The sequence below is a fragment of the Nerophis lumbriciformis genome, linkage group LG22 (assembly GCF_033978685.3).
Source record: "Nerophis lumbriciformis linkage group LG22, RoL_Nlum_v2.1, whole genome shotgun sequence".
Classification (NCBI taxonomy): domain Eukaryota; kingdom Metazoa; phylum Chordata; class Actinopteri; order Syngnathiformes; family Syngnathidae; genus Nerophis; species Nerophis lumbriciformis.
Genome location: NC_084569.2, coordinates 37,772,705 through 37,796,320, shown reverse-complemented (window position 1 = coordinate 37,796,320; position 23,616 = coordinate 37,772,705). Strand labels below are relative to the sequence as shown.

Below are 23,616 nucleotides of genomic sequence, written 5' to 3'. Positions count from 1 at the left end.
TTTTAGGTGCGGCTAATAGTGCGGAAAATACGGTATATAGAAAAGTTTTAAAGTGGGACTTAAAACTTCCAGCAAGTTGGCATTTCTATCTGTTACCGATGGGGCATTCCAAAGTACTGGAGGCTCTAGAGCTTGCAGACTTTTTTTGAGGCTCTGTGAATCACTAAAAAGCCGGCCACCTTGGAATGTAGGTTTCTGGACGGACCGTAGGGTACAATACAATCGGCAAGATAAGATGGTGCTAAACCGCTTAATATAATAACACCTTAAAGTTGCATCTTAAGTGTACCGGGAGCCAGTGCAGGTGAGCCAGTATAGGTGTAAAATAGGGATGTCCCGATCCAGGTTTTTGCACTTCCGATCCGATACCGATATTGTTTTTGCATTTCCGATCCGATACCGATACTGACCGATACCGATACTGGCCTATCCGAGCATGTATTAAAGTTTAAAGTTATTTAGCCTACTTAGTTGTCAGAATCATGTTGAAAAGGGTTTTAGTACTCTTGATAACAACTAGCCAGCTGAATTAGGGGAGTTTGAATAATACACAATGGTTGGTAACAAGAAACTGACCTGTTTATTCAAGGATAAACACAAAATAGACAAAATTATACATGACAAACAGAAATGGCATCATTGAACTAGGGCTGGGCGATATGGCCTTTTTTTAATATTGCGATATTTTAAGGGCATATTGCAGAGGTGGGTAGAGTAGCCAGAAATTGTACTCAAGTAAGAGTACTGTTACTTTAGAGATTTATTACTCAAGTAAAAGTAAGGAGTAGTCACCCAAATATTTACTTGAGTAAAAGTAAAAAGTATGTTGTGAAAAAACTACTCAAGTACTGAGTAACTGATGAGTAACATACACACACATATCATATATATATATATATATATATATATATATATATATATATATATATATATATATATATATATATATATATACATACATACATATATACATATATACACATACATTGATATATACAGTATATCATTTATATTTATTTATTTTGCCGTTTTTGTTTACATGTTAAAGGTGTTTTAATGAATATACATGCATGTTTAACACATATAGATTCCTTTCTTTCATATAAGTTGGTGTATTACCTGATTCTGATGACTTGCATTGGTTGTAATCAGACAGCAGTGCTTAACGTCCACGTTTTCAAATGCAGGAGAAAAAAAGTTCCTCCTTTCTGTCTATTACCACATGAAAGTGGTTGGTTTTTGGTATCTTATTTGTCCAGCTTCCATATTCGTTTTCACACACTTTACAAGAAATACATTGGCGGCAAATTCCGTAGCTTGCTAGCTTGTTTGCGCTGGCTTTCGGAGACTCTTATTTTGAAAGCGCAGGCGCGATGGAGCGGCACTTTTATTGTGAAGACAGGAACTGTGCAGTCAGTCTTTAGGCTTGTGACGGGATGTACGTTTGAAATAAAAAAGTGTCTTTTTTCCTTCACACTTTTGATTGATTGATTGAAACTTGTATTAGTAGATTGCACAGTACAGTACACATTCCGTACAATTGACCACTAAATGGTAACACCCCAATAAGTTTTTCAACTTGTTTAAGTCAGGTCATGTGACCGCCTGGCTCTGTTTGATTGGTCCAACGTCACCAGTGACTGCATCTGATTGGTGGAACGGAGTCAAACGTCACTAGTGACTGCATTTTATTGGTGGAACGGAGTGAAACGTCACCAGTAAGGCAGGCACTTTGAAGGTCTGTCTGACAGACCAAAACAAACAAAGCGTGCATTAACAGATCGATAAAAATTAGTAGCGAGTAGCGAGCTGAATGTAGATAAAAGTAGCGTTTCTTCTCTATAAATATACTCAAGTAAAAGTAAAAGTAAGTTGCATTAAAACTACTCTTAGAAGTACAATTTATCCCAAAAGTTACTCAAGTAGATGTAACGGAGTAAATGTAGCGCGTTACTACCCACCTCTGGCATATTGCGATACACAATATATATCTCGATATTTTGCCTTAGCCTTGAATGAACACTTGATGCATATAATCACAGCAGTATGATGATTCTATGTGTTTTGATTGATTGATTGAGACTTTTATTAGTAGGTTGCACAGTGAAGTACATATTCCGTACAATTGACCACTAAATGGTAACACCCCAATAAGTTTTTCAACTTGTTTAAGTCGGGGTCCACTTAAATTGATACATGATACAGATGTATACTATCAGATATAAACTATCATCATAATACAGTCATCACACAAGATAATCACATTGAATTATTTACATTATTTATAATCCAGGGTGTGGAGGGGGGCGCCGGATGTAAGTGTCAAAAAGACAGCCAAAAGAGTTTGATATGAGAATAAATCTAAAGTTAAAATGCATGTCTACATTAAAACATTCTTCTTCATACTGCGTTAATACATGCTACTTTTAAACTTTCATGCAGAGAAGGAAATCACAACTAAAAAAATCACTAATTTTTTCATACGGTGTTAATGTGAAAATGTTTGCCTCTGCATTCTGATGGTGTGGACGTGTGGCACCGAATGGAGATAAGCGTCTCGACAGACGTCACAATATTTAAACAATGATGACGAAAACTGTTTTCTCTGTCGTGTCCGTGTGTCGAAAATTGTTATGCGCTTATTTTTTTATTTGATTTTGTGCGTGGCATAGATTTGCTATGCGCAGAGGACGCTTAAACAGTGCGCAATTGCACAGGCGCGCACCTTAGAGCGAGCGTTGCTCGCACGGCTGCGCTAGCATCACAGCTAACGTTAGCCATGCTGCTACCTCTCTGCTCGGGGAGGGCGTATACGTATGTGACGTATGACGTGACAGTATGTGACGTATGACGTGACAGTATGTGACGTGTGTAAGAAGGTGCACTTGCTGTCTGTGAGAGGGAGACACAGAAAAGAGTGAGAAGAGCCTGTCGTGTAATGCCAGCAGCTAAAAGCACCTGTGTGAGAATTCACAGACCTGTGGATGTGTTGAAGGTGTGCTGGAAAATGCGGAACGAAAATTACGGAGCAGCAGAAAAGTGGAATGTATTATTTAAATCGGTGCGTTGGAAAACACGGACCGGAGTTTTTTTTTTAAACTGGATCTGGATCGGCATTTCCCCATGCCTTGCCGATACGCAATTTTTGGCAAATATCGGCAGCCGATCCGATCCAAATATCGGATCGGGACATCCCTAGTGTAAAATGATCAAACTTTATTGTCCTTGTCAAAAGTCTCGCAGCCGCATTTTGAACCAGCTGTAATCCTTTATTGGAGGACATGGGTAGACCCAAAAATATTACGTTACAGCAACAAGACGAGATGCAAAGAATGCATGTATAATAACCTCAGCGTCACCGGTGGACAAAATGTGACCGATTTTAGCGATATTACAGAGGCGAAAGAAGGCTGTTTTAGTAACACACTTAGTGTGTGGCCCAAGCGAGAGAGTTGGGTCAAAATGATACAGAGATGCTTCATATTAAACATGGCGTATCAGATTCAAGTATAAAGGAACTACCTGGAACTTGTCCAGGGTGTACCCCGCCTTCCGCCCGATTGTAGCTGAGATAGGCTCCAGCGCCCCCCGCGACCCCAAAAGGGAATAAGCGGTAGAAAATGAATGGATGGATACCTGGAACTTTCCATGGTGGCATTGAAGACGTTGCTATTCCTGTCTGACTAGATTGTCAGCGATTCCCACCACCAAATTGTGGATGGTAAAAACACGTTGGGTCTGTCACCCACACACACCAAAACATCATCTTGTCTTTGGAAATCATCAAAATAAAACTGTTTTTATCAAATACCGTAATTTGATGTGCTTGTCTTTGTTTTGTTTTATTTTTCTTTCGTCTACAAGAATAAATGCTTTTTTTAAAACTCATTAAATACTTTTAGTCATACGCGATGGAGTCGAGATTTTTTTATATTCTGCACTCCAGTGAACGCTCAAAGCCTATTTTAAGAATAAAATGTTTTTGTATATATGATTTTATTTTATTTTTTTAAATAGGACTATTTAAGATGATAAAATACAATTGTACAGATGGTTCATGTGTGCTATCACATGAACCATTAGCCTTTCAAAATAACAGCTCTTAGATAGCTCATGATTATGGCCCCTATTCTTCTGTTTGTGATCAAATGTTTTTGACGTGCTTCAAGTTACGCTTGTTTGTCTTATTCGTATATATTCCCATCCAGCCTGCGCACAAGCCACCCCGTTAAAGTGAGGCAAAAGTGTTTAAGTCGTGAATGAAGGCGGGCTCGTTACTAATAGCTGGATTGCATATAACGTCATATCTGTTTTTCTTCTTCGCGGCTTAATTCACAGGATGGTCAAGCAACTTGAGTGTAGCATTAAAACAAGTGAGAGTAGTTTGAGCAGAACATGTGGAATTGTTGTTCTGTTCTTGGTAGGGGTGTAACGGTACACAAAAATTTCGGTTCGGTATGTACCTCGGTTTAGAGGTCACGGTTCGGTTCATTTTCGGTACAGTAAGAAAACAACAAAATATAAATTTTTTGGTTATTTACCAAATTTGTAAACAACGGCTTTATCCTTTTAACATTGGGAACACTATAATAATTCTGCCCACGTTAATCAACATTAAACTGCCTCAGGTTGTTGCTCAGATTAAATAAAATTACAAAACTTTTCTTCTACATATAAAAAGTGCAACATTAACAGTTTCAAGTCAACTCATCATGCTTATTAATTTATTACAGCATTTGGGAAGCCTGTAGTTGATTTTTATTATGTAAATGTATATTTTTTTCAACATGTGATAGCAGGGACCCTGCCATTCAAAACTAGGCTGCTCCATTACTAATGATTAATGTAACTAACTATAGCTGAAAAAATAGTACAATAGCAATAGGAGAGACTATTCATCCCTGAACACCATGGAGTTCATGTAGGCTTAATGATGCACTTACATTATTATATCAACTATCAGAGACAGAAACTCTTCACTTAATATAATGTCCTTTTTTGATGCTTCAACACAGCCCAATCAACACAGAAAAAGGTAAAGTGAAATAACAGACAGACAGACAGGGCTTTGCTGTCTGTAACACACACACACACCGCAAAATGAGCTAACGTTACGCTAAAAGCTAATTAGCCTTCACCTCAAGCCAGGATTGCGAGCGAGCTGAGCTGCCGTTTGTTTCTAGAATGTCAACGGGCTCATAGTGATGTTACTAGTAGCTGACTATTATAATTTGGGGAGAGTCCACTGCCTGATGCTTACCCGCTAAACACCTATCTGCTAACCCCACCGCAGAAGCACTGACGACATGCGCTCTGAATACGCACTGCTGATTGGCTGTCACCGCTCTGAATACGCACTGCTGATTGGCTTTTACTGCTCTGTTTGTAACCAATCAGATGGTTGTGTGGGTGGGACAATGATGGGTGCTGTGGAGAGTACTGACAGAGACAGAGGCAGAAGAAGCGGAGCAGCTTGTTAAGACTTTAGCTTAGGCGGCTACTTAATATGTTCGTGTGGAAACTCGTTCGGTACACCTCCGAACCGAACCCAAACCCCCGTACCGAAACGGTTCAATACAAATACACGTACCGTTACACCCCTAGTTCTTGGGTGTTCCAGTTGTTAAAATAGAGAGATAGGAAAGAACGTTCATAGAGTCCGGAAATAAGTGGTTCATAAAGGTAATATAGTCAGGGGGGAAACAAAAGTGTGTCAAAGGAAATGGCTTTTAAAAATCACTTTCATCATCTTGTGGAATACAATTGGACCGCTTGTGTCTGCAGCGGTCACTTTGCAAAATGTTTGTTTGAACATTGATTTGTTTGAGAAACTTTCTGTGATGCAATCAAGTTTATTCTCCACTATATTAGTAGTGTTTGAGAGCAGAACTAAAATTAAAGAAATGACAAGAGATTGCATTAGTTTGGTTCTTTTGTGGGTGCTATGCCAAATACAACGACGACGACAAATGCAATTAAACTAGAGCCATGTTAAGTCCTCGTAATAAATATTTTAATTGTTGGTCTAATTCAGTGTATTTTATTTCCCATTTTTCATAACAGAAACTAAAAGCTTAGTTGTTGTTGTGCAGGAAAGCCGAGAACTTAATTTGACACGGATGACCACATTATAGCGTCTCTGGTGCTATTCGTTAACATCAATAAAATATCTTTAATAGTATTAATAAACTAGATGAATACATTTCTCTTAGGCTCAGCAGCATATACTATATACTGAATCTTGATATTGCTAGCAAACATTGCTGAACAACAGGGACATCTATAGCTAATAATTAAGACAAAATATAAACTTCACACCATAAAAACATTAGCAGATATGAATTGAACATGACCCCAATATTTGTAGCAGGAAATCAACTGCAAACAAACCTATCCTTTTTCTCATTGACGTCACGATCACAGCAGCACGGCACTCGTTATTTCAATCAAATATGTTACTTAGCGATGCACGAATAAGTCCAACTTTGTCCTTTGCGGATTCATGTTTAATTTGTAGACCCCTCCAGATGTTAAGACGTGATGTGCCTTCAATCTTTACTTCTCTAAATACCATGAGTGTCAAATGAAGTGAGGTCGTGGCGAGCAGTAACCTCTTGGTTATATGGTTTAAATATTTTAAAAATATTTTTCTTAAGAGTGTAAAAATCCACTCCATCCCATTGTAGATATTTTTTCATGGCCGCTTTTATATTTGTCTCTAAACCAGGGGTGCTCACACTTTTTCTGCAGGCGAGCTACTTTTCAATTGATCAAGTCGTGGGGATCTACCTCATTCATATATATAATTTACATTTACTTATTTATGAAATATATGTTTTTGTTAACAAGTTAAAGGTGTTTAATGATAATGCAAGCATGTTTAACACATATAGTTAATATTGTTAAAAAATTAAAGGTGTTTAATGATAATACAAGCATGTTTAATACATATAGTTAATATTGTTAACAAGTTAAAGGTGTTTAATGATAATACAAGCATGTTTAACACATAGTTAATATTGTTAAAAAATTAAAGGTGTTTAATGATAATACAAGAATGTTTAATACATATAGTTAATATTGTTAACAAGTTAAAGGTGTTTAATGATAATGCAAGCATGTTTAACACATAGTTAATATTGTTAAAAAATTTAAGGTGTTTAATGATAATACAAGTATGTTTAATACATATAGTTAATATTGTTAACAAGTAAAAGGTGTTTAAAGATAATGCAAGCATGTTTAACACATATAATTAATATTGTTAAAAAATTAAAGGTGTTTAATGATAATACAAGCTTGTTTAATACATATAGTTAATATTGTTAACAAGTTAAAGGTGTTTAATGATAATACAAGCATGTTTAACACATAGTTAATATTGTTAAAAAATTAAAGGTGTTTAATGATAATACAAGAATGTTTAATAAATATAGTTAACAACTTAAAGGTGTTTAAAGATAATACAAGCATGTTTAACACATAGTTAATATTGTTAATAAGTTAAAGGTGTTTAAAGATAATACAAGCATGTTTATCACATATAGTTAATATTGTTAACAACTTAAAGGTGTTTAATGATAATACAAGTATGTTTAATACATATAGTTAATATTGTTAACAACTTAAAGGTGTTTAAAGATAATACAAGCATGTTTAACACATATAGTTAATATTGTTAATAAGTTAAAAGTGTTTAAAGATAATACAATCATGTATAACACACATAGATTCCTTTCTTTCATGAAGACAAGAATATAAGTTGGTGTATTACCTGATTCTGATGACTTGCATTGATAGGAATCAGACAGTGGTGCTGATAACGTCCGCATTTTCGAATGGAGGAGAAAAAAAAAGTCCTCCTTTCTGTCCAATACCACATGAAAGTGGTTGGTTTTTGGCATCTTATTTGTCCAGCTTCCGTACTCCTTTGTATACACTTTACAAGAAATACATTGTCGGCAAACTCCGTAGCTTGCTAGCTTGTGCACGCTAGCTTTCTGAGACTCTTATTTTGTTAGCGCAACTGTGCAACTGTGCAGTCGGTCTTTGGAGTTTTGATGACATGTACGGCGCCAGAGTCTGTTGAAATAAAGTGTTTCTCACCTTCCAGTCGGTAATTGTAATGAGCTGGCAGCAGCCAGCGTCATCTCAGAAGACCCTCGGGTGCCGTGAATGTCAATCAAGTGACGAAAGTGACGTCATAGTAAAGATTTATGATCGCTCATTTTTAGGACTATTTTTTTAATGCCTGGCTGGTGATCGACTGACACACCCTCCGAGATCGACCGGTAGCTCGCGATCGACGTAATGAGCACCCCTGCTCTAAACCTTTCAAAATACGCCTAAATCTGCACTGATTCATGTAAATAAACAGTAGCCTGATGGGGGCTCAAGACCATCGCATGAAACCAGGAAATGCCTGGATGTGCCTTTAGGCACATTGATGTTTTAATTAGTGCTGTAAATAACCCAGGCATGTGATTTTTCCGTCTATAGTCGGAAATCCGTTTTTTTTATCTCTGTAAAAATATAAACAAATATTTTTCTTTTTTCGTAGTTTTTTCCGACCTACAATGTGTGTGAAAATCTCGATTCGTCTCTTTGCCATACCTGCTAACAACTACAGTTTTCTCGTAATGAGTGCGGTTTTTGATAATCCAGTGGTAAAAACTACGGTTTTCCATTAAAAATTGTAAGCTACGTAGTGAAGCAACTCCACGGGCAGGGGACAAAATATACGGGAAACATCAATGATGATTGGTTGGTTTCCCTATAAGAAAATCCGTGATTGGTGGGTTGGTTTACTACAAACCCCATTTCCATATGAGTTGGGAAATTGTGTTAGATGTAAATATAAACGGAATACAATGATTTGCAAATCCTTTTCAACCCATATTCAATTGAATGCACTACAAAGACAACATATTTGATGTTCAAACTCATAAACTTTTTTTTTTTTTTGCAAATAATAATTAACTTAGAATTTCATGGCTGCAACACGTGCCAAAGTAGTTGGGAAAGGGCATGTTCACCACTGTGTTACGTCACCTTTTCTTTTAACAACACTCAATAAACGATTGGGAACTGAGGAAACTAATTGTTGAAGCTTTGAAAGTGGAATTCTTTCCCATTCTTGTTTTATGTAGAGCTTCAGTCGTTCAACAGTCCGGGGTCTCCGCTGTTGTATTTTACGCTTCATAATGCACCACACATTTTCGATGGGAGACAGGTCTGGACTACAGGCGGGCCAGGAAAGTACCCGCACTTTTTTTTTTACAAAGCCACGCTGTTGTAACACGTGCTGAATGTGGCTTGGCATTGTCTTGCTAAAATAAGCAGGGGCATCCATGAAAAAGACAGCGCTTAGATGGCAGCATATGTTGTTCCAAAACCTGTATGTACCTTTCAGCATTAATGGTGCCTTCACAGATGTGTAAGTTACCCATGCCTTGGGCACTAATGCACCCCCATACCATCACAGATGCTGGCTTTTCAACTTTGCGTCCATAGCAGTCTGGATGGTTCGCTTCCCCTTTGGTCCGGATGACACGATGTCGAATATTTCCAAAAACAATTTGAAATGTGGACTCGTCAGACCACAGAATACTTTTCCACTTTGCATGAGTCCATCTTAAATGATCTCGGGCCCAGAGAAGCCGGCGGCGTTTCTGGATGTTGTTGATAAATGGCTTTCGCTTTGCATAGTAGAGCTTTAACTTGCACTTACAGATGTAGCGACCAACTGTATTTAGTGACAGTGGTTTTCTGAAGTGTTCCTGAGCCCATGTGGTGATATCCTTTAGAGATTGATGTCGGTTTTTGATACAGTGCTGTCTGAGGGATCGAAGGTCACAGTCATTCAATGTTGGTTTCCGGCCATGCCGCTTACGTGGAGTGATTTCTCCAGATTCTCTGAACCTTTTGATGATATTATGGACCGTAGATGTTGAAATCCCTAAATTTCTTGCAATTGCACTTTGAGAAACGTTGTTCTTAAACTGTTTGACTATTTGCTCACGCAGTTGTGGACAAAGGGGTGTACCTCGCCCCCATCCTTTCTTGTGAAAGACTGAGCATTTTTTGGGAAGCTGTTTTTATACCCAATCATGGCACCCACCTGTTCCCAATTAGCCTGCACACCTGTGGGATGTTCCAAATAAGTGTTTGATGAGCATTCCTCAACTTTATCAGTATTTATTGCCACCTTTCGCAACTTCTTTGTCACGTGTTGCTGGCATCAAATTCTAAAGTTAATGATTATTTGCAAAAAAAAAAGTTTATCAGTTTAAACATCAAATATGTTGTCTTTGTAGCATATTCAACTGAATATGGGTTGAAAATGATTTGCAAATCATTGTATTCCGTTTATATTTACATCTAACACAATTTCCCAACTCATATGGAAACGGGGTTTGTATGATGAGTCACGATTGGTTAAGATTAGGGCTAAACATTACGGACAGGCCAATCAGAGGCAAGATAAGGCGGGTCATCGAACCAGGAAGGGAAATCACAACAGACACGCACATCCCGAATGACGACGAGAGAGTCGGAGCAGAGAAGTGGGAATAGTCAAGCGGGCGATTTATATATCAAATCAACTAGTGGAAGATGGCAGAGGGATTCTCTTCCTTAGATTTTCCTTTTAGCGATGTAGCCCTTGTGTGTGTGGGGGTCGGGGGGGTACAAATGTTTGTGAAGTCGTAATGTGTCACAGAGGCCAAGCAGCTGATCATTGTCCAGATGCATTGAACATTTGTTAGTATTACGATGTCCGAACATGGCAGGTATAAGCCTGGTCCCCTTCTCCTGTGGTCGCACTCACGAGACAACGATATACATTTAACATTTTTGAATGGTAATAGAGAGTGGCATTTGTCCTCATCTCACTGGATGTTTTCACCTGTCTCAATTGAAACAAACATAATAAATATAATCTCTTTCTAAAAGTTGATCATTTTTATCATTTTATTACATGTTGTGTAGCGCTGTTTTCACAATTTAAGTGCAATGTAATGTTTTGACCTTTTTAGGGTGCTGGATTTATTACAGCCTCAGAAGCACGTAAGAACACAAGTGCTTAATTAAGTATGATTGCTTTTTTTCGTTAACTTTTTACACAATTTGATGTAATATTTGATCCAACAATTTTTTTTTTTAGCAAACCGTAAAAAAAAATTACAAAAAAAAAATGTACCATTGTTGTGTACCTGACTGTCTGCTTACCACTACTTTTTTTACTTATGACTTTAAAGGGGAACATTATCACCAGACCTATGTAAGCGTCAATATATACCGTACTTTGATGTTGCAGAAAAAAGACCATATATTTTTTTAACCGATTTCCGAACTCTAAATGGGTGAATATTGGCGAATTAAACGCCTTTCTATTATTCGCTCTGTTGTGACGTCACATCGGGAAGCAATCCGCCATTTTCTCAAACACCGAGTCAAATCAGCTCTGTTATTTTCCGTTTTTTCGACTGTTTTCCGTACCTTGGAGACATCATGCCTCGTCGGTGTGTTGTCGGAGGGTGTAACAACACGAACAGGGAGGGATTCACGTTGCACCAGTGGCCCAAAGATGCGAAAGTGGCAAGAAATTGGACGTTTGTTCCGCGCACTTTACCGACGAAAGCTATGCTACGACAGAGATGGCAAGAATGTGTGGATATCCTGCGACACTCAAAGCAGATGCATTTCCAACGATAAAGTCAAAGAAATCTGCCGCCAGACCCCCAGGAAAAGAGAGCGGATGAGGGTATGTCTATAGAATATATTAATTGATGAAAACTGGGCTGTCTGCACTCTCAAAGTGCATGTTGTTGCCAAATGTATTTCATATGCTGTAAACCTAGTTCATAGTTGTTAGTTTCTTTTAACCAATCGTTGGTTAGAAGGCGATCGCCGAATTCGTCCTCGCTTTCTCCCGTGTCGCTGGCTGTCGTGTCGCTGGCTGTCGTGTCGTTTTCGTCGGTTTCGCTTGCATACGGTTCAAACCGATATGGCTCAATAGCTTCAGTTTCTTCTTCAATTTCGTTTTCGCTACCTGCCTCCACACTACAACCATCCGTTTCAATACATGCGTAATCTGTTGAATCGCTTAAGCCGCTGAAATCTGAGTCTGAATCCGAGCTAATGTCGCTATAGCTTGCTGTTCTATGCGCCATGTTTGTTTGTGTTGGCTTCACTATGTGACGTCACAGGAAAATGGACGGGTGTATATAACGATGGTTAAAATCAGGCACTTTGAAGCTTTTTTTAGGGATATTGCGTGATGGGTAACATTTTGAAAAAAACTTCGAAAAATAAAATAAGCCACTGGGAACTGATTTTTAATGGTTTTAACCCTTCTGAAATTGTGATAATGTTCCCCTTGAACTTTTTACACAATTTGATGTAATATTTGATCCAACATTTTTTTTTTTAGCAAACCGTTAAAAAAAAATTACAAAAAAAAATGTACCATTGTTGCTTACCACTACTTTTTTTTACTTATGACTTTAACACTCTGCTCAATCTGTGGTTCAAAAAATGATGATAATCAAATATTCAAAGAACTTTGTCACACCAGAACACAAGACACATGAGATGGCATGAAATTATGTGTTTGTTGGTTTCAGAGTTACAACTGGCCTTCTGAGAGAAACCATAAGTCAATGTTGTTGTTGCTTTTTGCTTTTGTCAATGGTATTAAAAATATAAAACATTTGATTGTCTGATTTCTGCAGAAAGTGTAATGGTAGTGCTGTTTTCCCCATATACAGTGTTTTCATACAAACCTGTATCTGTTGCGTTGGGTCGTATGAGAACTGGGCGGGGGCAGATGACATAATCTTCTAATGTGCATTAATAGCTATGAGCAATATTTGCTTTCAAGTTACCGTAGCCTTTAAAATGTGTCCAATAAGACCAGAAAATGTTGCTAGTTGCTTTTTGGAAAGACAATCAAGAGGGGTCTAAATGCATTTAATGAGGCTTCATTGTCCATTCCTTATGTCAGTGTTTTTCTAGTGTGCCGTGAGATACAGTCTGGTGTGCTGTGGGAGATTATCTAATTTCACCTATTTGGGTTAAAAATATTTTTTGCAAACCAGTATTTATAGTCTGCAAATGATGTGTTGTTGTTAAGTGTCGGTGCTGTCGGCAGAGTAACCGTGTAATACTCTTCCATACCAGTAGGTGGCAGCCGGTAGCTAATTGCTTTGTAGATTTCGGAGACAGCGTGAAGGTAAAAAGGTGTCTAATGCTTAAACCAAAAATAATCAAAAGGTGAGTGCCCCTAAGAGAGGGGTCGGCAACCTTTACCACTCAAAGAGCCATTTTGACCAGTTTCACAAATTAAAGAAAACAATGGGAGCCACAAAAATCTTTTGATATATAAAATGAAATAACACTACATACAAAGTTTTATTTTTGCTTTGCGCAATGTATAAACCAAGGGTCTCAGACACGCGGCCCACACCTTAAAATGAAAATTAAATGTTAATGCGGCCCACGAGTTTTAATTGAGTGGCACTTGACATCATCGTACTTGTCAACCCTCTTGATTTTTCCGGCAGACTACAAATTTCGGTGCAACTTTTCTCTCGAACGTGTCGTGATGGTGCGGCATTTAGCGCCCATTACAACTAGCGTGCCGGCCCTGCCACACGTTGTTTGAGGCTTCTGCTTGCTCATGTGAGTGAAAGTAATTCATACCTGCTCAACAACCACACAGGTTACACTGACGGTGGTGGTATAAAAATTTTAACACTCTTACTAATAATGCGCCACACTGTGAACCCACACCAAACAAGAATGACAAACACATTTCGGGAGAACATCTGCACCGTAACACAACATAAACACAACAGTACAAATACCCAGAATCCCATGCAGCCCTAACTCTTCCGGGCTACATTATACCGCTACCAAACCCCGCCCACCTCATCCGACGCACGGAGGGGGGGTAGGGGGGGTGTTGATGTGTGAGGGAGCAGGGTTGGGGTGGGGGCGGGGTTTGGTGGTAGCAGGGGTGTATAATGTAGCCCGGAAGAGTCAGGGCTGCATGGGATTCTGGGTATTTGTTCTGTTGTGTTTATGTTGTGTTAAGGTGCAGATGTTCTCCCGAAATGTGTTTGTCATTCTTGTTTGGTTTTGGTTCAAAGTGTGGCGCATTATTAGTAAGAGTGTTAAAGTTGTTTTATATGGTCACCGTCAGTGTAACCTGTGTGGCTGTTGAACAAGTATGGCTTGCTGTCACTTACATGTTCAAGTAGACGATGCATACAACAAAAGACTGGGCTGGCATGATGTATGTACAGATTGTAGAGGACGCCAAATGCTGTACCATCATGGCACGCCCTTATTAATAATGTTAGGGTGAAAATCGGAGAATATTAATCCCGGGAATTTTCTGCAAGAGGCACCGAAATCCGAAGACTCCCGGGAAAGTCGGCAAGTATGCAGCTGAGCCGCATCAGAGTGATCAAAGAGCCGCATGCGGCTCCGGAGCCGCGGGTTGCCGACCCCTGCCCTAAGAAAAGGCATTGAAGCTTAGGGAAGGCTATTCAGAACGAAACTAAAACTGAACTGGCTACAAAGTAAACAAAAACAGAATGCTGGACGACAGCAAAGACTTACTGTGGAGCAAAGACGGCGTCCACAATGTACATCCGAACATGACATGACAATGAACAATGTCCGCACAAAGAAGGATAATAACAACTGAAATATTCTTGATGGCTAAAACAAAGTAGATGCGGGAAATATCGCTCAAAGGAAGACATGAAACTGCTACAGGAAAATAACAAAAAAAGAGAAAAAGCTACCAAAATAGGAGCGCAAGACAAGAACTAAAACACTACACACAGGAAAACAGCAAAAAACTCTAAATAAGTCACGGCGTGATGTGACAGGTGGTGACAGATCACCTACTTTGAGACAAGAGCTATAGTGATGCATGCTTGGTTATGCTTTAAAGTCATATCCAACAATTGTGACGACGACTTTTTACTATCAACTGACTTTTGTTTTTTAATGATTTCTGCTGGTGATGTGCCTCTGGATTTTTTCAACGCAAAAAATGTGCCTTGGCTCAAAAAAGGTTGAAAAACACTGCCTTATGTGACTAAAGACATGGAGCATCACAACGTGGACTGACAAAAACAATCACAAGACAATGAAAAACATGTACTTACACACGCCGCTATATTACCATCTCTAATACTAATACTAGTCATCAACGTTCCACCTAATGTGCCCGCCTGCACAATTGCCCACTGCTCACGCGTCTTCTGCGCACAGCAAATCTATGCCGCACATAAATTCACATCCCATCTGAACTGTAAACAAAATAAACCCATAACAATTGATTCTGTATGATTTTGCAATGCAATTGTGAGTGATTGCTGACTTCAAGCGGACACAACAGATAAAACAATGTTTGTCAGCACTTTTTAATTATTATAACGTCTGCCGAGACGCCTTAAAGGAGGACAGGAATTCCATCCATCACTTTATTGAGCAAAACTGTCTGTCAGCCGTAACCACGCCAAAAATATTATTAAAAAAAACCTTCTAATTGGCAAAACTGGTTATTGTCTGCTGTGCAAACTAGGCTCAAATCAACTCTTTGTCATCTTTCATATATCATCAGCAGCTGCTCGCTCTTTCTCACTTTCTCACACACTCATGGCACTTACAGTGATGTGTTTACAGCTACAAAAAAAGTCTGACTTTAACACCACACAAAGTGTAAATTCCAGGTCGTTACACTATGGTTCCCCAATCAGATGTGTGCTTATTCATTTATTAGGAATGTTAACTTATGGATATTAATCATGAAATGCTGTTACTAGAATACAGAAATGTTAATAAAAAGATATATTTTACAGAAAGTAACGGGAATGTACATTTTATCCCATGCTTACATCTCATTGTGCAACATGTGAAGGTTTTAAGGGGAACTAAAGATGTTAATAAAAATATATATTTTACAGACACAAAGTAACAGGAATGTACATTTTATCCCATGCTTACAGCTCATTGTGCAACATGTGAATGTTTTAAGGGGAACTAAAGATGATCTTTGAAAGGTGTCCAAATTCTTTCCAAATAAAGATCCCCACCCAGACATAAAATACTGGTACAAAGTTCATGAAAGACACAATTCTTTTGGTTATTTTCATTGTAAGTGGGCCAAATCATATACATCAGAAAATAATCTAATAGAGATGACTGCTGTCATTTGATTATAGTGATAACATATTTTAATTGTGATGTCAGGTTTGAGACAGGTGTGCTGCTGGTATGGCCAAAGTGTGCACATCTGATGTTGCTCACATGTACTCCACTGAATGCTCAGGGAGTTTTTGGGTTTGCTCTCACATACAAAAAAATAGAGGGAACATTGCTAGTAATAATATCTATTCCTCGATAAATGTCATATAAGTTGGAAACGCGGATCCCTCTGAACTACAAGGCCATCTACAGTACGGACATATACTGTACAGTCGTGGTCAAAAGTTTACATACACTTGTAAAGAACATAATGGTGATTGGAGCACATACTTTGTCACAAAAAACATTCATGTAGTTTGGTTCTTTTATGAATTTATAATGGGTCTACTCAAAATGTGACCAAATATGTTGGGTCAAAAGTATACATACTTTAATTTCAATATTTGCTTACATGTCCCTTGGCAAGTTTCACTGCAATAAGGCGCTTTTGGTAGCCATCCACAAGCTTCTGCTTGAATTTTTGACCACTCTTTAAGAAAAAAATGGTGCAGTTCAGCTAAATTTGTTGATTTTCTGACATGCACTTGTTTCTTCAGCATTGTCCACATGTTGTCAATGGGGTTTAAGTCAGGACTTTGGGAAGGCCATTCTAAAACCTTCATTCTAGCCTGATTTAGCCATTCCCTTACCACTTTTGATGTGTGTTTGGAGTCATTGTCCTGTTAGAACACCCAACTGCGCCCAAGACCCAACCTCCAGGCTGATGATTTTAGGTTGTCCTGAAGAATTTGGAGGTAATCCTCCTTTTTCATTTTCCCATTTACTCTCTGTAAAGCACCAGTTCCATTGGCAGCCAAAACAGGCCCAGAGCTGAATACTACCACCACCATGCTTGACTGTAGGAATGGTGTTCCTGGGATTAAAGGCTTCACCTTTTCTCCTCCAAACATATTGCTGGGTATTGTGGCCAAACAGCTCCGTTTTTGTTTCATCTGACCACAGAACTTTCCTCCAGAAAGTCTTATCTTTGTCCATGTGATCAGCAGCAAACTTTAGACGAGCCTTAAAGTGTTGCTTGCTTCCTTCTTGCATGGTAGCCTCTCAGTCCATGGCGATGCAAAACATGCTTGACTGTGGACACTGACACCTCTGTTCCAGCAGCTTCCAATTCATTGCAGACCTGCTTTTTGGTGGTTCTCGGTTGACTCTTGATCATCCTGACCAATTTTCTCTCAGCAGCAGGTGATAGCTTGTGTTTTCTTCCTCATTGTGGCAGTGACAAAACTGTGCCATGCACTTTATACTTACGAACAATTGTCTGCACAGTTGCTCTTGGAACCTTAAAGCTGCTGTGAAATGGCTCCAAGTGACTTTCCTGACTTGTTCAAGTCAATAATTAGTTTTTTCAGATCTGTGCTGAGTTCCTTTGACTTTCCCATTGTCGCGTTCGTAACCGAGTCTAATGACTACATCACATGAGCCCTATTTAAATGGGCTCAGAGAAGTCAACGGGTGTCGTCAATCATAATCACTCACATGAAGTTAAGAGGCCATGCCATGAAGGTAATTTGATATGATTGTAACTTTTCTACATCGCCAAAATTGATAATGTATGTTGATGTATGTATACTTTTGACCCAGCAGATTTGGTCACATTTTCAGTAGACCCATAATAAATTCATAAAAGAACCAAACTTCATGAATGTTTTTTGTGACTAGGGATGTCCCGATCCAGGTTTTTGTACTTCCGATCCGATACCGATATTGTTTTTGCACTTCCGATCCGATACCGATACTGACCGATACCGATACTGGCCTATCCGAGCATGTATTAAAGTTTAAAGTTATTTAGCCTACTTAGTTGTCAGAATCATGTTGAAAAGGGTTTTAGTACTCTTGATAAAAACTAGCCAGCTGAATTAGGTGAGTTTGAATAATACACAATGGTTGGTAACAAGAAACTGACATGTTTATTTAAGGATAAACACAAAATAGACAAAATTATACATGACAAACAGAAATGGCATCATTGAACTAGGGCTGGGCGATATGGCCTTTTTTTAATATTGCGATATTTTAAGGCCATATTGCGATACACGATATATATCTCCATATTTTGCCTTAGCCTTGAATGAACACTTGATGCATATAATCACAGCAGTATGATGATTCTATGTGTCTACATTAAAACATTCTTCTTCATACTGCATTAATATATGCTACTTTTAAACTTTCATGCAGAGAAGGAAATCACAACTAAAAAAAATCACTATTTTTTTCATACGGTGTTGATCTGAAAATGTTTGCCTCGGCATTTTGATGGTGTAGACATGTGGCACCGAATGGAGATAAGCGTCTCGACAGACGTTACAATATTTGAACAATGATGACGAAAACTGTTTTCTCTGTTGTGTCCGTGTGTCGAAAATTGTTATGCGCTTATTTTTTTATTTGATTTTGTGCGTGGCATAGATTTGCCGTGCGCAGAGGACGTTTGAGCAGTGCTCAATTTATGGCGTCACATTAATGCCAAAAATCCAAGCGCATAAAAGCTGTTATTGCGCGTTGATTCTCCACTTTGTGCGCGCGCGACACCCTTTTGCGCGCGCGTGGTGCCTTTTTGCGCGCAAAAGGGTGTCGCGCGCGCACGAAGTGGAGAATCAACGCGCAATAACAGTTTTTATGCGCTCGGATTTTTGGCACTAATGTGACTCCATAGCAATTGCACAGGTGCGCACGGCTGCGCTAGCACCACAGCTAACGTTAGCCATGCTGCTACCTCTCTGCTGGGAGAGGGCGTATACGTATGTGACGTATGACGTGACGTGTCGTGATAGTATGTGACGTGTGTAAGAAGGTGCGCTTGCTGTCTGTGAGAAGGAGAGACAGGAAAGAGTGAGAAGAGCCTGTCGTGTAATGCCAGCAGCTAAAAGCAACTGCGTGAGAATCCACAGACCTGTGGATGTGTTGAAGGTGTGCTGGAAAATGCGGAACGGAAATTAGGGAGCAGCAGAAAAGTGGAATGTATTATTTAAATCGGTGCGTTGGAAAACACGGACCGGAGTTTTTTTAAAACTGGATCTGGATAGGCATTTTCCCATGCTTTGCCGATACGCATTTTTTTGCAAATATCGGCATCCGATCCAAATATCGGATCGGGACATCCCTATTTGTGACCAACAAGTATGTGCTCCAATCACTCTATCACAAAAAATAAGAGTTATAGAAATGACTGCCATGACATTATGTCCTTCACAAGTGTATGTAAACTTTTGACCACGACTGTATATATACAGGTAAAAGCCAGTAAATTAGAATATTTTGAAAAACTTGATTTATTTCAGTAATTGCATTCAAAAGGTGTAACTTGTACATTATATTTATTCATTGCACACAGACTGATGCATTCAAATGTTTATTTCATTTAATTTTGATGATTTGAAGTGGCAACAAATGAAAATCCAAAATTCCGTGTGTCACAAAATTAGAATATTACTTAAGGCTAATACAAAAAAGGGATTTTTAGAAATGTTGGCCAACTGAAAAGTATGAAAATGAAAAATATGAGCATGTACAATACTCAATACTTGGTTGGAGCTCCTTTTGCCTCAATTACTGCGTTAATGCGGCGTGGCATGGAGTCGATGAGTTTCTGGCACTGCTCAGGTGTTATGAGAGCCCAGGTTGCTCTGATAGTGGCCTTCAACTCTTCTGCGTTTTTGGGTCTGGCATTCTGCATCTTCCTTTTCACAATACCCCACAGATTTTCTATGGGGCTAAGGTCAGGGGAGTTGGCGGGCCAATTTAGAACAGAAATACCATGGTCCGTAAACCAGGCACGGGTAGATTTTGCGCTGTGTGCAGGCGCCAAGTCCTGTTGGAACTTGAAATCTCCATCTCCATAGAGCAGGTCAGCAGCAGGAAGCATGAAGTGCTCTAAAACTTGCTGGTAGACGGCTGCGTTGACCCTGGATCTCAGGAAACAGAGTGGACCGACACCAGCAGATGACATGGCACCCCAAACCATCACTGATGGTGGAAACTTTACACTAGACTTCAGGCAACGTGGATCCTGTGCCTCTCCTGTCTTCCTCCAGACTCTGGGACCTCGATTTCCAAAGGAAATGCAAAATTTGCATGGTTGGGTGATGGTTTGGGGTGCCATGTCATCTGCTGGTGTCGGTCCACTCTGTTTCCTGAGATCCAGGGTCAACGCAGCCGTCTACCAGCAAGTTTTAGAGCACTTCATGCTTCCTGCTGCTGACCTGCTCTATGGAGATGGAGATTTCAAGTTCCAACAGGACTTGGCGCCTGCACACAGCGCAAAATCTACCCGTGCCTGGTTTACGGACCATGGTATTTCTGTTCTAAATTGGCCCGCCAACTCCCCTGACCTTAGTTAGCCCCATAGAAAATCTGTGGGGTATTGTGAAAAGGAAGATGCAGAATGCCAGACCCAAAAACGCAGAAGAGTTGAAGGCCACTATCAGAGCAACCTGGGCTCTCATAACACCTGAGCAGTGCCAGAAACTCATCGACTCCATGCCACGCCGCATTAACGCAGTAATTGAGGCAAAAGGAGCTCCAACCAAGTATTGAGTATTGTACATGCTCATATTTTTCATTTTCATACTTTTCAGTTGGCCAACATTTCTAAAAATCCCTTTTTTGTATTAGCCTTAAGTAATATTCTAATTTTGTGACACACGGAATTTTGGATTTTCATTTGTTGCCACTTCAAATCATCAAAATTAAATGAAATAAACATTTGAATGCATCAGTCTGTGTGCAATGAATACATATAATGTACAAGTTACACCTTTTGAATGCAATTACTGAAATAAATCAAGTTTTTCAAAATATTCTAATTTACTGGCTTTTACCTGTATATGGGAAACACTGATAGAACTGTTGCACTGATCAAATATTTGACTTTAGAGGGTCCACTGCTGACTTCCCAGTTACACCTCTGGCTTTATTTGACAATATGGAGCTGGCATATAGGTGTGTTAGAAGTTTGATGGATTTGTGTCCTCCATATACAATCCCAGTCAGAGATTTGACTGGGGATTTCCTGTTTTGACTGCTGTTAGATAACATAACGTTTTGATATGACTGTAATGGGCCGTAGCAATTGTAATGTAGTGCTACACACATACTTGACCATACTTTTCTCTTCCAGTCAACACAGGTATTGTGAACCACACCCACTCCAGGATGGGCTCCATCATGAGCACAGGAATTGTCCAGGGTATGTCCAGTTAATAATCACCTCTGTAGAGAAACCCACATTGGTAAGCAGCATATAATTATCATGAAGAGCCAGAGGGAATCTTGAATGTAATTTGTTGTTGTTTTTTCCAGGAGCCACAGCAGGCCAGTCAGGTCCCAGTAGCAGTGGTAATTACTATCCGGTCACCAACCAGTTCACCATGGGGGGTGCTGCAATCTCTATGGCATCTCCAATGGTCATACCTAGCAACACCATGCATTATGGCAGTTAGGATGAAGACTTTGCAAAGACCCCTTTAACTCGCCCACCTCTGCATGACAAACAATTGCCTGTAAAAAAAACAAACAAAAAACTTAGCCCTCACCTGTCCTAAGCCGTAATTGATCCATGGACCATAGCCAATACCAAAACCAGTGCTCTCTTGGCACTCCTCTCCTTGTTTAAACATCTTAATTATATTTTGTCTATCAATTATTGTACATTCAAGCACTCATATCCGTCCAGACTCATTGTAACAATGGCTAAAACGTCCTTGTTTTTACGAATCCTAAGGGCCGTTGCACACTGATGCACTGTTTAGGTGCAGCATTTGTATTCTCTCCACCTCATGCCATCCAGCGCAACAATTTCTCCTTATTGTCACAACTTGCTTCTTGTTTCTCTCGTGATCATGGTTATCAGAAGTGAATTCAACACCAGCTGCTGGAGGCGGTTCTTTATTGCATCATGAGCTACACTCGGCCTTTAATAGTATCACATCATCTAAGCCACGACAGACTGGCCCCACCGCCTCTGTATATGCGTATACATGGCAAGGTATTCCGCAGTATACACAATTCTTCTTTAATAATTCAATGAATTATTTACTGCCCATCACCCAATGTTCGGTTACCCTTGTGTTTAAATTTGCAATCCTTGATAAAGTCATGATGTACCCCACAATACCTTAGACGTTGCTAAACGTCTACGCTGAGCCATGACATAAATATGCACCTACTATTGTCGTTTGTTTGCTGTAGATTGTGTTCCAGCTCTTCATTCTTAGCTTTAGCATGCACTCCCGTTGACTGAATGCAGGCTCCATGCAAGGATGTTGATTTAAGGGATTAAAATCCCTGTTTGCAATATCCTGTCCTGCTTCAAAGGGTTATAATTTGTAATTATTGTACTTTTTACAGAAGTTTGTAATTTCGATCCATTGTCGGTGAAAAAGTATTGAGACACTCGGGATTTCTCAAACCACCCCAACGCGTGGTTTGTCTTTATAGGGCTTCATTCATCACAGATGGATGTGGTGTCACAGTGTGGTCTCCAAAAATCCTGTTGCTACGTTGGTTTGACTACGAGCAAAAAAAATAAAGTGAAGCTTTACTCAGCACAGTGACAGTGGAGGAAATAATTATTTAATACCCGGCTTTAGAACCCTAATAAAGACATGAACAGTTGATAATTTTTGGTAGCATAATTTTAACAGATATTCAAAAAGTCCAGAAAAAGTGAAGGTTATTTATTCCTTTGTATTTGATTAAGTGAAATTAGTTGTTTTTTTACCATAGTAAAACTTGGTAGAGAAACTTTTTTTGGTAAGTTCATACGTCCGATGTTGTATGTAGTTGGTCATCGTTGTGCACATGTTCTTTCTCCTGTCCTTACAGATGCTCTCCAAAACCACAATGTTTCAAGGCTGTCACTTGGCAATTTTACCCCTGATTTTCACAGGATGCGGAACAACTGCGAAACGTAACAGCCACGGAACGGCACCGCCATCTGCCGGCCGCCAATCCCCTTTGCCATTCTGTTGCGGTGCAGCAAAATAGCGTGGATTTTTATGAGATCTTGCTTATAATCACGTGTTAAGTCAGGGGTCGGCAACCTTTACCAGTCAAAGAGCCATTTTGACCAGTTTCACAAATTATAGAAAACAATGGAAGCCGCAGAAATTTTAAATGAAATAACACTGCATACAAAGTTGTTTTTTTTGCTTTGTGCTATGTATAACCAGGGGTCTCAGACACGCTGCCCACACCTTTATGTGGGTTTTGAATGAATAGCGCTTGTCAGCATCATGCGTGCCGTGATGGTACAGCATATAACACCCACTACAGTCAGCGTGCCTGATCAGACACGCTTTGTATAGGGCTTCCGCTTATTCACTT

At 39.4% G+C, this 23,616-nt stretch overlaps 1 protein-coding gene across 2 annotated transcripts in view; it reads left to right on the top strand.

The window, feature by feature from the left end:
- Window positions 1–22,838, top strand: part of carm1 (coactivator-associated arginine methyltransferase 1) — a 101,767-nt gene extending 78,929 nt beyond the window's left edge. Inside the window, exons 15-16 of one of the 2 annotated variants that reach the window (XM_061973823.1) lie at window positions 21,410–21,478; window positions 21,592–22,838. In XM_061973823.1, the coding sequence (XP_061829807.1) occupies window positions 21,410–21,478; window positions 21,592–21,731 (209 nt within the window). In that variant the 3' untranslated portion in view covers window positions 21,732–22,838. Of the gene's footprint in view, window positions 1–21,409; window positions 21,522–21,591 lie in introns of both variants that reach the window. The other variant, XM_061973824.1, reaches the window with a different exon arrangement.
- Window positions 22,839–23,616: the final 778 nt, after the last annotated feature.